This window comes from Castor canadensis, chromosome 15, assembly GCF_047511655.1.
Source record: "Castor canadensis chromosome 15, mCasCan1.hap1v2, whole genome shotgun sequence".
In the NCBI taxonomy this organism is placed as follows: domain Eukaryota; kingdom Metazoa; phylum Chordata; class Mammalia; order Rodentia; family Castoridae; genus Castor; species Castor canadensis.
Window position 1 is genome coordinate 64,734,562 of NC_133400.1, and position 13,241 is coordinate 64,747,802.

General features: G+C 39.4%; 1 protein-coding gene across 5 annotated transcripts in view; it reads right to left on the reverse strand.

Annotated features, from left to right (window-relative positions):
- Positions 1 to 667: 667 nt before the first annotated feature.
- Nrp1 (neuropilin 1) overlaps positions 668 to 13,241 on the reverse strand; it is a 145,117-nt gene continuing 132,543 nt past the window's right edge. For 3 of the 5 annotated variants that reach the window (XM_074056324.1, XM_074056325.1, XM_074056323.1), the window contains exons 15-18: positions 8,276 to 8,550; positions 7,705 to 7,801; positions 5,473 to 5,523; positions 668 to 3,547 (exon numbers count right to left, since the gene is read on the reverse strand). In XM_074056324.1, coding sequence (XP_073912425.1) covers positions 3,258 to 3,547; positions 5,473 to 5,523; positions 7,705 to 7,801; positions 8,276 to 8,550 — 713 coding nt within the window. In that variant the 3' untranslated portion in view covers positions 668 to 3,257. The remainder of the gene's footprint in view (positions 3,548 to 5,472; positions 5,524 to 7,704; positions 7,802 to 8,275; positions 8,551 to 13,241) is intronic. The other 2 variants (XM_020161235.2, XM_020161232.2) reach the window with 1 other exon arrangement.

Here is a 13,241-nt window from a genome sequence, read left to right on the forward strand (position 1 = left end):
AATAATGATTACCTAGCTTTACCTTTACTGCTGACTTTAAGCAGAGAGACCTTACAACCTACTCGATAGGGAAAATTTTCTATTCTTGTTATATCTTGGGAGATGCCAAAAGTGTCCAGAGAAAAGCAGGAAATAGAGCAAATACTGATCACTGGGAAGAACTGTCCAGAGCAGCCCACCCATCGAGGAGCTCCATTTTCCCAAGAATTACAAAATAGCCTGTAGGAATGTTGTGCTTACTTTTTCCATTTACCTAAATGGAGCACAGGTGCATGCCTAAATAGTCAGATTTATTATCTAGTTTCTGTAAGAACAAAACTTACCATCAGGTACTTATGAGTACTATTTCAATAAATGAACTTTACTAAGTAGAATATAGAATATATTTACATATGGAATATATAGAATATCTTTTATATATACAGCATTGGACACACAACTTAGGACTGAAAGCTTTCCACTTATAAGTCCTAATTCTGTAGTCTTTATCTTGATAATGTCCAATTTGGTTTTATATTCCACTTTCAGAAAATATTTTCTTGTTCTTTGCTCATTCTGAGATTAATTTTAAAAGAGAATAAAAAAATCCTGAAAGTTATTGGATGGTGGGGAAACATCAACTCTAACAAGAACAGAGCTAATATAATAAAAGCCATCAGGTTTGGGATATTTTATGAAAATGTTTAATTAAACTGTTTCTTTGGAATGTAGTAGTCATAGTTTGGAATTTAAGTTACAGTTCAGTTCTATGTGATTTTTATGCTACTCAGAGAATACAAATGTCATTTAAAGTTAAGGCTTCGCTGTTCATTTTGAAACAACAATTTACAAGTGTCATATTGTCATAGAAAATAAAAATTTCTGTAAAAAAAATTTGCACAAAGTTTTATGATGGTACAAAACATGAAGCAATAATATACCAGTAAAATGAAAACATTTTACCACAGAAAGTTTTATAGATTTCAATAAAGAAAAAAATATGTTATTTTACACCTTTAAAAATTACAAAACAATCTAAAACAATATAAACTGAACATTTTGTAACACTGCCTTTACAAATTAATAACTTTATAAACATATAATTTTTAAATATATTTTATCAGTGCAAGATACTTTAAAATTTAAAGTTGCAGTATCATTTTTCCTTGGCTGAGGACAACGTTTAAGTCTGTTGCCTTAAAAACAAAATCAAGTCTTACTTAATGCTTTTCTCCTGGTATGATTATAACAAGTGAACAAATGCCCTTGAGAAAAAAAATCTATTCTTCTTTCTTGGTGATCAATACTTTCCTGGAACCAAAAGGCATTCTCAATCCAATTAAACCAAGATGAATGGACTGTTCCAGCCAAGATGCAAATGTGACTCCCAACAAACGTATTTGAGTGAGACCTACAGCAATGCAGGAAAGGAGAAAGATCCAAAAAGCCTACGTACAACATGCCATGATAGAAATAAACCAAAATAATCAGAGCTTCTTTGGGTTGACTCACAGACTGCTTGTAAGATATTTACTTCTTCTCTGTGCTGTTGGAGACTTCAGTCTTGCCAGCCTCAAGGCAGGCTTTTAAAATGAGCCATTAGAACTTTCTAGAAGCTTCATTCCAGTCTCTTTTTTCAAGGTTGTTGCTGAATGGATTTAAAAAATATATTTGTTTTGACTTGATGTGTCCCTTCCCCCTTATCTTAAAATACTTCGCTCCCAATCATCAGGATTTAGTTTCTTTCTCAAATTAACAGTTTTGCTTTCCACTTCTCTTGTCTGACTCAGTATCAAAACAAGAAGGTTCTCATGGGACAATTTTGCATATTTAAGTTATAAAAACTTCATGTTCTTTAGATATTTGGAATATTTAGTCTTTTCTTTAGGTCTCACTTGAAGGCCAATTCATATTATTTCTTCCCTCAACTCATCACTATTTCCATTAAATGCAAACATTGCTATCAAACATCATTCCGATCATGATTGACAAGACAAATGGCTTAAGGAAAAAAGATACTGTCACTTTAACCAGTTAACAAGAAAACCAAAGTTAGACTTTGGAGGGTAAAGTTAGGAATCCCCCTTATTTATTTATTTTAAAACATAAAATCTAGTAAAATTGTTGCCATTGCCAGCAGGTTAAAGCTGCAAGGTTCTTTTCTGGACAATGGCAAATGCTTAAATTCTAAGAAAGAAAAAAAAAAAAAGGCAGGCGAGAGGAGAGAAAGAGCAAAGAGTTTACATTTGAAAATACATTCCATATGAAAGAACAATAAGGGAGAATATTGCAGCTTTATACAAAAGGGTCAAGAGACATGAAATTGAACTACAGAAAAAGCAGAACAATTAAGCCACGTTGCCAAATCTTCAGAGCCCTTGCCTTCCCGGGGGGGCTGACGTCTCACACTAAAATATACTTTCTTCTAGTCAGTGGGCCACCAGGTTTGATTAGAGAGTAGGGCTTTCCCTAGCAAAAAACCGAGTGGATCGGTAATGGAATACAACGAACCAGTACTAACAAAAAGGCACTTCAGAGGACAGAGACCAGCCAGTGCCAAGGACTTCTGTTGCGGTTGTCAGCAGTGCACCCAGGTGCCAGAGGAGTTTAGTGATGGCACGATGTGGGGTATGGAGTTCACAAGCACGAGATTTAGTACAACACTGGAAAACATCAAGAAAATTTGACAGTATTGCTTCGTAAACAGCTGACACACAATATCGGTACTGAGGCTACAGTACTTTTAAAATAAAACATCCTAATCTTTTTTTGCCTATGCTCGACGTGGGCAATTATACACAAGAACGACTTCAGGATTCCATTGAAATGCAGTTATGTTAATATATTCTGGGCACTGGGCTACAGGTAGCATGTCCATCAAAAGGGCCCCACTGAAAACACTTGGTTGACAGCATCTTGGATTTTGCACAGTTTCCGAGAAGAATCCATCACAGCAAGAGGAGATAGAGAAGGGGACGGGGGAGTCGAAATGAATCATTAAGTCAATCACACTTGGTCTCAACACCAGCATCTTAATTTGATTACTCAAATTAAACCAACAGAAGAAAGCTGACTGTACATGATTCCGATTGTTAACAGCTCACTTGTTCACATCTGTCGGCCATACTCATTGAAGCTCCTGAGAAAAGCCTGGCTCAGCGTCATCAACGCACTTCCCAGCCTGGACAGTGAAAGCAGATCAACAAACAGTTCCTCAGCATACTCGAGTTACATCCTTCCACTTCAGTCCTCTGACCATCTTTTCATCTCTGTCACCTTCATGCCTCTGAATAAGTACTCTGTGTATTTAGTTTGTCTTTTTTCAACTTTACACCATCCACAAGTTCAAAGTTATAGTTCTCCAGGGCAGACAAGTTTCTTTCTGACATCCCATTGTGCCAACAGGCGCAGTATAGCACGACCCCACACACAGCACCCAAGAGAACCCCCAGGGCACTCATGGCTATGATGGTGATGAGAATGGGGTCCAGAGTCTTCAACACATTGCCAGGCTTCCTGGAGATGTTCTTGTCACTGTCCCCCTCACTTTCATATCCTGGAGTGCTCCCTAAGGAGAAAAAGAAAATTAGCTCCATGAGAACTGCCAGTGGACCAAATGAGAGCAGACAGAAAGATCCAGGAAAAGAAAGGAAATAGCGAATCACACGCTACAATCTTGCCTATCACATCTGAGCACGTTGGGAGTGGAGGTGTGAGAGGTGAGGGTGTTGAGATTTGGATAGATAGTTTGGCACACAGAAACAAGTGATTCTGTATAAGCAGTGAAGATGATGTGCTAGTTTAATTTAGATTTCATGCAGTCTTCATCTCTGCTAGATTATAATCTGTGTTCTTGGTCTGATATGTCATCCTTAAACTTGCAAAATGCTTACACATTTACCTGTGTGTGTGTGTGCATGTACGTGTGCGCACGTGTGTGTAGTGGACTGGGTAGTTTTAAACATTCCCTGCCCACAGCATGTGGTGTTGCTGAGGCCCAGCATGGTTTACATCTGCGCTCCTTCTCCCACATGGAAAACCATGAAGTCAAACAAATTTTCCCCAAGTGATAGTTGTTTCACTGAAGAGAGATTTTTCGGATAAGGGGATGCTCACTGATGACGTGTAAAAGGTTGTGACTCAAATCAAGAAACCGCGCCTGTGCCAGACCAAATAGAAGATATTGAATAATCAGCATTTCAACATCCCTGGTAGTTTTGCTAGAGACAGTCACGCTGCTCTGCAGCTGAGTCACTGGGGACATGTTTTCATTAGAGTGGAACATCAGAAGTTATTAACATGGGAGCTTTGAGCCTAATTACCTGATACTAGAAACAGGACCGAAATGTTAAAGCATAACACGCATGGTGTTTACTTAATGGTGCTCTGATCAACAAAGATTCCAATCAACTAAAACTAAAAATATCAGATGCAAGTCCCTACACAGAGGAAAACAAGCCTTGGGGACATATTAATATTCTCTCTCTTGATGAAATGTTGTTTTGAAACAACTTCTAATAAAGTTTACATCTCTGCATGGACGTGGTAACATGCTAATATTTCCAATAGTGAAGTGCCGTAAGTGTTTATCAAGTCCTTGTTTGGCTATATAGTCGGATTATGCTTCCAATGTCAACTGATATTGATAAACAACAATGATCTGGGTACAACACTGCTCACAGCATCTGTGAGTCATGCTGAGGCAGGTGTCCAAACTCACAGTGCTGGCCAAGTTGGTGTGGAAACTTTTGGGAAAAAAAAACATATACCAAGCAAGACCTAACTCTGATCAAATGTCTTGCATTTGATCACAAAGCAGTATTAAATGAAAGTACACATTTTAGACTTAATCAGGCTCAAGTCCAAGACTACCACCTAATTAGCTGGATTGCTTATATTTCAGTCCCATTGTCTGTAAAATGGGAGTGAATATCCCCTATAGGGCTGCTGTGAGCATTAAATGACATAATGAATGGAAAGTGCTTAGAACTTAGCTCCTCAGTAAACCAGGATCCAGTATAGAAAAATGGAAAAAGAGATCAAACTCAACAGATTATCATAGAAATAGGTCTCTTATAGATCCTAACTGGATATCAACCAGACACAAGAAGCTGAGTTAGTTTCAAAGAGCAATTTGAAATGAAAATAGTCTTCACTAGTTGTTGGTTTTATAAGAGTAAGATGAGGGTGTCACTTGATTGTCCTTGAGTCATAAATCTCAACTAGGAGAGGGCCAGGCTACAGTTTCCCAGGGCTCAGCCATTTATAGGAGTGGGCTTTTCATTGAGGTGTGCACAGTCTCCTGGAAGCTTAGGAGATGACACTGTGATACCAATCTAGTCCCTAGCACCAGATCAGGGCTTCAGGTATAGATAATTCTTTTATCTGAACTGCTTTGATATACTACTATTTTAGAGTTCCAGAAAAGTTTCTTCACAAACATAATGAAAGCCATAAGAAAAATTTAAAAAATAGTCAGCAAGACATACTTACCTGTTTCATCAGTTTTAATTTCTGTGTTCTTTTTATCCAGGTCTGCTGGTTCTGACAAGTCAAATAAAATTGAAAGAGACATTTGAACTCCAATAAAATACAATGCTCATGAACTACCCAGACTCTTTTACACAGACACATACACACACACACACACACACACACACACTCACATCATGAGGTATTGATACCCATCATAATGTCACATGGAAATCCTTGCAGGGACTATTAGCAGAGCATGAAAGGTGGACAGACATAGTTTTGGTGTCTAGAATGTAGGAAATGATTATCACAGGGAACAGAAATGGGCTAGACCTACGGCTACCAGGCTGGTGTTAGTAGATAATGCCTTCCTCAGTATGTTGTATATTAACTTGGCTTCCTAAATAGTGTGTTGACTCTCTAAGGCAAGAGAGTCAAGTCAAAAATGAATGAATAAATGAATAAATAAATAAATAAATAAATAAAGTAAATAAAATTCTATAGGAGAAGTGAAATCCCAGTACCCCTTGGGGTCCTGTGAGTAGTGTTTTGTTCACTATTCTGTCCCAGCATTTAAAATAGTGTCTGCTGCATAATACAAGCTTTAATAAATATTTGTTGTATGAATGGATGAACGGTTAATAAACAGTTGATACTTTCATAGTGCTATGACTAGCTGTTTAAGAATGTACACTTGGTGAATAATTCTAAACTGTCTTAGGCTTTTTGTGTGTGTATATGTGGTTCTGGTGATGGAGCCCAGGGCCTTGTCATGCTAGGCGAGCACTCTACCATTGTGCTACATCCCCAGGCCTTTTTCTGAGATATTTTTTTATCAGTACAGCAGCATTCAGTGTTTCGATGGAGTTCTAGTTGTGTCTTTCTGAATATAACACCTGGTAAAATGCAACTAAGTAGAAGAATCTCATCCAAAGAAAAAGGCTATGAACATGGAACTGTCTCACTCTCTGTTCACCGGCATGCTGCCTTGTATAGAGTGTAATTAGTTAAAACTAGCTGAACTGAATTTTATTTCTCTGATTTAGTCTGTGGCGTTAGGTCTTACATCCCCTTAACATCACTGTGATTATTCTTATCTGGCAATGGTAAAGTACTGATATTACACATGCTGTATAACTGCATGAAATACACATTTTAATTGTGGTAAAATTAAACTCGGACATGAATAATTTGTAAAGAGTTGCAGTTGAAATACTAAGCTGTATCATTTTTGTGATGATTTGGTATGTAGTGTAGCCTTGAACAGATTTCCTTACATAGAAACAAAAAAGCAGACTTTTATTCACCATTCTTTATTATCAATAAAGAATTCAATAAACAATTCCTTCAATTGATACTATCAAATTATTGCCACTTCAGGGCAATATATCCAATATATTATATAATAAAAGCTTTGTAAGTTGCTGAAATGACCAAAAACCTATTACAGCCAACAGGCATCCTTTGTCTTAAATTTGCCCAATAGGCTTATTCCATTTTGTTATAATTAACTTCCTATTACATAATGATATATAACAAAAGTTAAAGTGTAGAAAATGGGGCTTAAGACTAATTACTGTGCTATCACATTGCTATTAGTGATGCTATTTGTAATTATATATAAAGAACTAGGGAATATGAATTAGTTTTCCATGTCAGACTTTAATTCTTGGGTTGTACCAGACCCATAAAGACCAACCCTGAATTTCTAAGCAAAGCCTCTGAATTGCCTTTATCCTTTAAGTCATTTCAGCTAACTTTGGAGCCAGAAACATCTACTTATTTGCAATAAGGCAAAGAATGTTGGTTCTTATGATTCATTAACAATGTAATCCTAATTAAATTTACTGTGATCAAAATTTTCAAAGGCCTGCTGTTTTGTTTATAGGCTCAGATATTTGGAATTATACAGATGTCTAAGCTTTCCACTTCTCATCAAAATGTTTTGGTATGCCAGATATAGCTTGTAAGCTGAATCTTTCTGCTTTGCTATGATTTTTGGATTCCACATTGTTTATGAAGTTTGGAGACATCAACCAGATATTCTAAATGAACTAAGTTAGATGATGGGGTAGATTAAGGCAAATTGATGTGATTTTATGTACTATTGCACCAATATATGCATTTCATATGGCATGCTTAGAATCACATTAAATTTGGGGTCCATATGAGCAAGACAAAAACTAACACATGAAAGAATCTTGCCCCAGGCAAGTGCTCCTTTGCTTTCCACACCAAATCCATACTTACTTCCACAGTCCTCTTGTGAAATGTGATTATTAATACTAATGTCGTCCACAGCAATCCCGCCAAGGTTTCCTTTTCCGATTTCACCCTCAAAAATCACCTAACAAAATGAGATTATTTTCACCCTATTTAAATGCTCATCACAAACAGCAGTGTTTACAAATGCTTGTTCAGCCACACAAATTAAATTCATGAGGTTCCATGTAAACACACACTTTACTCATCAATCTATATCAGATGCCTGGTGATGGCATAAAACTTCTCTTCACATTCTTTTTTATAAGACAAACTTTAAACAGGGGAAGGGGACAGCAAATAAAAGGAATGATACCTTGTGGCAGCTCAGAAATAGATTACAATGAAAGGATTTCCCTTTCATTCTTAGCAAATTGGTTGTACTCTTGGAATCTAGGGGATGTGAAATATGCTAGGACAATGAACATCACTGTGGCAAGATCTCAGGTTTGGTAAACACTTGAAATCATTTTTGCAAGATTCCTGCATCTCACTTGCATGGTCTTTCAAATATTGCCCTAGTGTTCTGAGGTCACCGTCCCCCTGGGAAGGGTCATACCTGATACAGTTTCAGAGATTTGTGTAGCAAGACACGCCCTTCTTTCCAGTGGTCTCCCTGGTGCCCGATGGCCATCCAAACCAGCTGATCATACTCCTCTGGCTTCTGATAGCGCAGTTTGACCCTCAGTGTGCCAACATGGGAACCGGACATGTGATACCAGAAGGTCATGCAGTGGGCAGAGTTCTGGGAATATACCACAGGGCTCACCAGGCGGGCCACTTTACCCTTCTGATTTTCATCAGCTTGGGAATAGATGAAGTTGCCATCTCCTGCTATGGCAAAAAACTGTGTTAGGGAGAGTGGTGAAATGAAGGGCTCCTTTGTCTGCCTCCTGTCAAGCTCCATCCATCAAAACTTTCTCCTGGATTGAGCACCAAGGACTAGAACAGGCACTGAAAAGAGCAGGGTGCACAGTTGCTGGGGATCCTCGTCAGCACCTAAGGCCCAGTTCTAATCATCTGCTAGCGTTCACATGATTGTGGAAGGCTGCAAAGCAGCACCAACATGGACACTACTTAACTGGAATACACTGTCAGACCAACACACTACAATTCACCTTGACCTTGGCATCCTCACACACAGCCTGCACCCACATGGCATAGAGAGCATCTGGCTGTCTAAGAAAATCTATTTAATTCAACTTTAAGATGCTTTACCAGCAGCCACATGAACACAGACATTTGATGCACTAACCTAGACTTATTTGTCATCTGGACAGTAAGGTTCTGGTTGGTTGATGGTTGTTTTGGTCAATAGGTCTGCCTGATGATAATAATGCTGCAGGTTTTCCAAATAATCTAGCCATCTTTATTTTTTTCAAATTCTATTTATTTTCATTTAGTTTTTGTTAGTGGCGTATGAATCCCTTAAACATGACCGAGAGTGTGATTCTCAACTGTGAGCCCCAATTCTCTCTGATGTGTTTCTGGTTTAAGGAAAGCGAGGCTGCATTTTTGAGGATCATTAGAACAGGCCACTTTGGCAACATTGACACTTGCAGAGTCAGGAGGACTGACTCTTGGCTTTGCTTTTAATTATCCCCAGTGGGAACATTTTCTTTGCTACCACCTGGTCTAAACACACAACTCATGTTTCATTGTTTGCTCTGCAAATAGAAATCACGGACTCTAATGCCCCACCTGATGTAAGTGTGAATGTGATTCTGGGGCCTCAGTGGGCAGTAGGATGTTTTGTTTGCTTCCCCAGAGTCTGGTGTAACTGCCAGGTACTTTTGTATTGTGCATATGTGGGCATGTCCTTGTGTTTGATCACGTGTCAACAGTGTCTAGGTAGAGGGAGATGTGTTAGGGGGTAGCTTTCTTCCCTTACCTGGGTGCCTACCTTAGTCCCCACAAGAATGCTATTATTAAAACCAATCTCTGGAATCATAAAGAAGGTTGGAAATAAGCCACCTTTCTAGCAGTGAATGATACTGTAGGATGACTCTCTTGCTCTCTGCCCTTGTGAGTGTCCCCTGTGTCTACACTGATTCAGGCACACCTGGGAGTTTTATTGCCCCACTAATTTGCCAAGACGTGGTCACATGTCTCTGTGACAGTGCAACTGCACTGATGAGTGGTGGATCAAGATTAACAGGGAAAAAATAAACCCATTCTGCATCTGCCCCATAATCTAATGGAATAAGACTGAAGTTGACAATGCTGCAGAGAGAGAACACATTTACTGAGCCCATATTCCCTGCTATGAATCTAACTGCTTTACAGAAAGCTTCTATCTAAACCAGCACACTTGTACACCATTAACACAAGCCTAGCTTACCTGGCCTCAAAGACAGGACCTCTACCTCTGCCCCTCCCATGCCACCAATATGATTGCTCACCACTGCCACTGGCTCCTTTCCCCAGCTATGATGATTTCACACCATCATAGAAAAAGAGACCAAAAGCCCCTCAAGGGTAAGGGCACCCCCCTTTATACAGCTGTCCCAGGACCCCATGAATACAAAAAAATCCATACTCAAGTGCTTTCTACAATTATTGTATAAATGATGTACAGCTGGTGCAGTACAATCAGCTTGGTGAATACCAAATCCATGGATCTAACCACCTTCAGATAAAAAATACTTGAAAAGACAAATTGTGTCTGTCCTGAGCATGTAGAGGTTTCTTCCTCATTATTATTCTCTAAACAATTCAGTATAAGCACTATTCTTGTAGAATTTATACTATACTAGGTATTATAAATAACCTAGAGGTTGATGTACAGTATAACAGAGGATATGGGCAGATTTTATGCAACTACTCCACTATTTTATATGACAGACATGAGCATTTTCAGATATTGGTATCTCTGCACCCTTAGCACCAATCCCTTGCAGGTACTGACAGACCAAAGGACTGTATTTGCATAGAACCTACCCAAATCCTTCATGACACTTAAAATCATCTCTAGATTATGTATAAATACCTAGTATGATGTAAATTGACATACCATATCATGTGGGTGATAATAAGAAAATGCTATCCATATCTAGCACAGATGTTATTTCTCTTTTAGAATATTTTCTATCTGAGTTTCGTTGAATCTATGAATGGGAGCCTACAGATATTGGATGGCTCAATGTTCCTGTATTTCCAGTGCCCAGCATAGCATCTACCATGTAAAAGAGTTGCTCAAATAACATCTGTTTAACAAATGAGGGAAAGAGGTTGAATTTCAGGAATTCTCTAAAAGGAGGCACGTAGTTTCATTCTGAGAGGTCAAATACAGGAAACCAAAGTGAAATTCAAAATTGGGCATTTTAGCCAGGCGCTAATGGCTCATAACTGTAGTCCTACCAACTTGGGAGGTTGCAGTTGGGAGGATCATGATTCAAGGCCAGCCTCGGCAAAAATTTCATGGGACCACATCTCAACCAATAACTGTACCCAGGGGTGTGTACCTGTCATCCCAAGCTATTTAGGAAGCTAAGATAGGAAGGATCATGGTTCCAGGCCAACCCAGGCAAGACTCCAACTCAGCGGGAAAAAGCTGGGTATAGTGGGGCATGCCTATCATCCTAGCTATGGCAGGAAGCATAAAATAGGAGGATCCCAGTTCAGACCAACCTGGGTAAGAAGCAAGACCCTATCTCCAAAATAACCAGAGAAAAAAAGGCTGGGAATTGACTCAGTTGTAGAGCACCTGCCTAGCAAAAACAAAGCCCTGAGTTCAAACCTCAGTCCCGCCAAAACAAACAAACAAAAACGTTGGGTATTTTACCAAAATAGTAATATTTTTTAAAACTCCATGCCTGATTTGCAAAGTTCCTATTATCCTCATCACCATTACTAATGTCATTATTATTTTTTGAGACAAAGTCTTACTATGTTCAGTCTGGCCTCAAACTCATGGTCCTCCTACTTCAGACTCTTGAGACTTGGGATTCCAAGTGTGCATCACCATTCCTGCTCTCCAAATAACATTAAAAAGTGCCACATACTGGCCAGTGCAAGTGTGCATGCATGAGAGCTGTGTGTAGGGCCCTTTTCGTCTAGTTCGTTTTCTCATTAACAAGTTCCTGCCTTTCAGATGCCAGGCTCACCATCTCTCTCAGATGATTGCATTTCTCCTGCTGTGGGAAGCATACTCCAGACAGGGCAGACCCTACATGACAGCCAAGTAAATCTGGGAGACTGGAAGAACAAAGGAGCCAAATCCTTCTGAAGGAATCACACTTCTCAGCTGTTAATCCAAGACAAGTCCTCCTTTTCTGATACTCCAACACATAATGCAGAGATATTTTTCCCTTTCAAGGGTTTTATCACAGTTCTGGGTCAGGAACTCTGTCTTCATTTTCTCAATTAGCACTTTACTTCTGTGAGCCTTTTAGCTTTTGTCTCTGGCTAACATAGCTTTTAACCTCCTTTGAATGTCAGATCCTACTGAGCCATTTTGCTTCACTTTGCATCAATTTTTCCACCATTACTGCCTTCATTTCAGCTAATTGCATTTAGTTAATTTGATGCCATTTATATGTACAGTGCCATTTACAGTCAAAGTATTTTAAGTTTTCTAAAACTGCTTGTCTTAAGATTCAATGGAAAGTGTCTCCGAATTGAAGGAGTCCAATTTTATCCAATTTCCTTGTCATTCTCATTAGGCAAGGAGGTAGCTGTGGTGGAAGAGGCCTATTCAACCTATTTAATGGTAATGCTTACTGGCAAAAAGTGAACAATGAAATGGGAAAGGCATGAAGTACCCTCTGCCCAGCCATCATCCCACAGACCCGGCCATCCAAAGCACTGGGATGGGGAGAACTTAATGAGATTTCTAAGCATCCTTAAATGCCCCTTAGGGTAACTTTCGAGGAACCACTACTTGAGTAAGCTGTCTTCCATCACTGGATACAGTAGAAGTGCATGGACTGGGTGTGGGTTGGAGTGTGTAAAAGTGTGTGTGTGTGTGTATGTGTGTGTGTTTGGCAGGACAGTGCTGGCTCTATAAGGTACCTCAAGTTGGGTGATAAAATGACTGGGGGGAAATAGGATGGGGGTAGATAAAAGAGGTTACTGGAGAAGCTGCCAACTCTGTCTGTCCTCTCACTCATTTTCCCCCCACTAATTAAGGCAGCAGGTGGGATGGGTTGTGAGCTGGGGTGCAGTGAGATTTCTTTCTTGCACCCCAGGAAAGAAATAAAGTGATTTTGTTCTTTCTTTCTTTCCATCCTTCCTTTTTCTTTGTTCTTTCTCTCTCTCTCCTTCCCTCCCTCTCCTTCCTTCCTTCCTTCCTTCCTCCCTTCCTTCCTTCCTGTACTGGGGATTGCTTGCATATACCAGGTAAGTACACCCCCAGCCTTTTTGTTTTGCATAGTATTTTTGAGATATGGTCTCACTAACTTTGCCAAGGCTAGCCTTGAACTCTCGATTCTTCTGCCTCCACCTCCCAAGTAGCTGGGATTACAGGTGCGGGTCACCATGTCCTGCTAGGTGTGGTGAGGTTTCTAGTTGCCCAGAGGAAATGA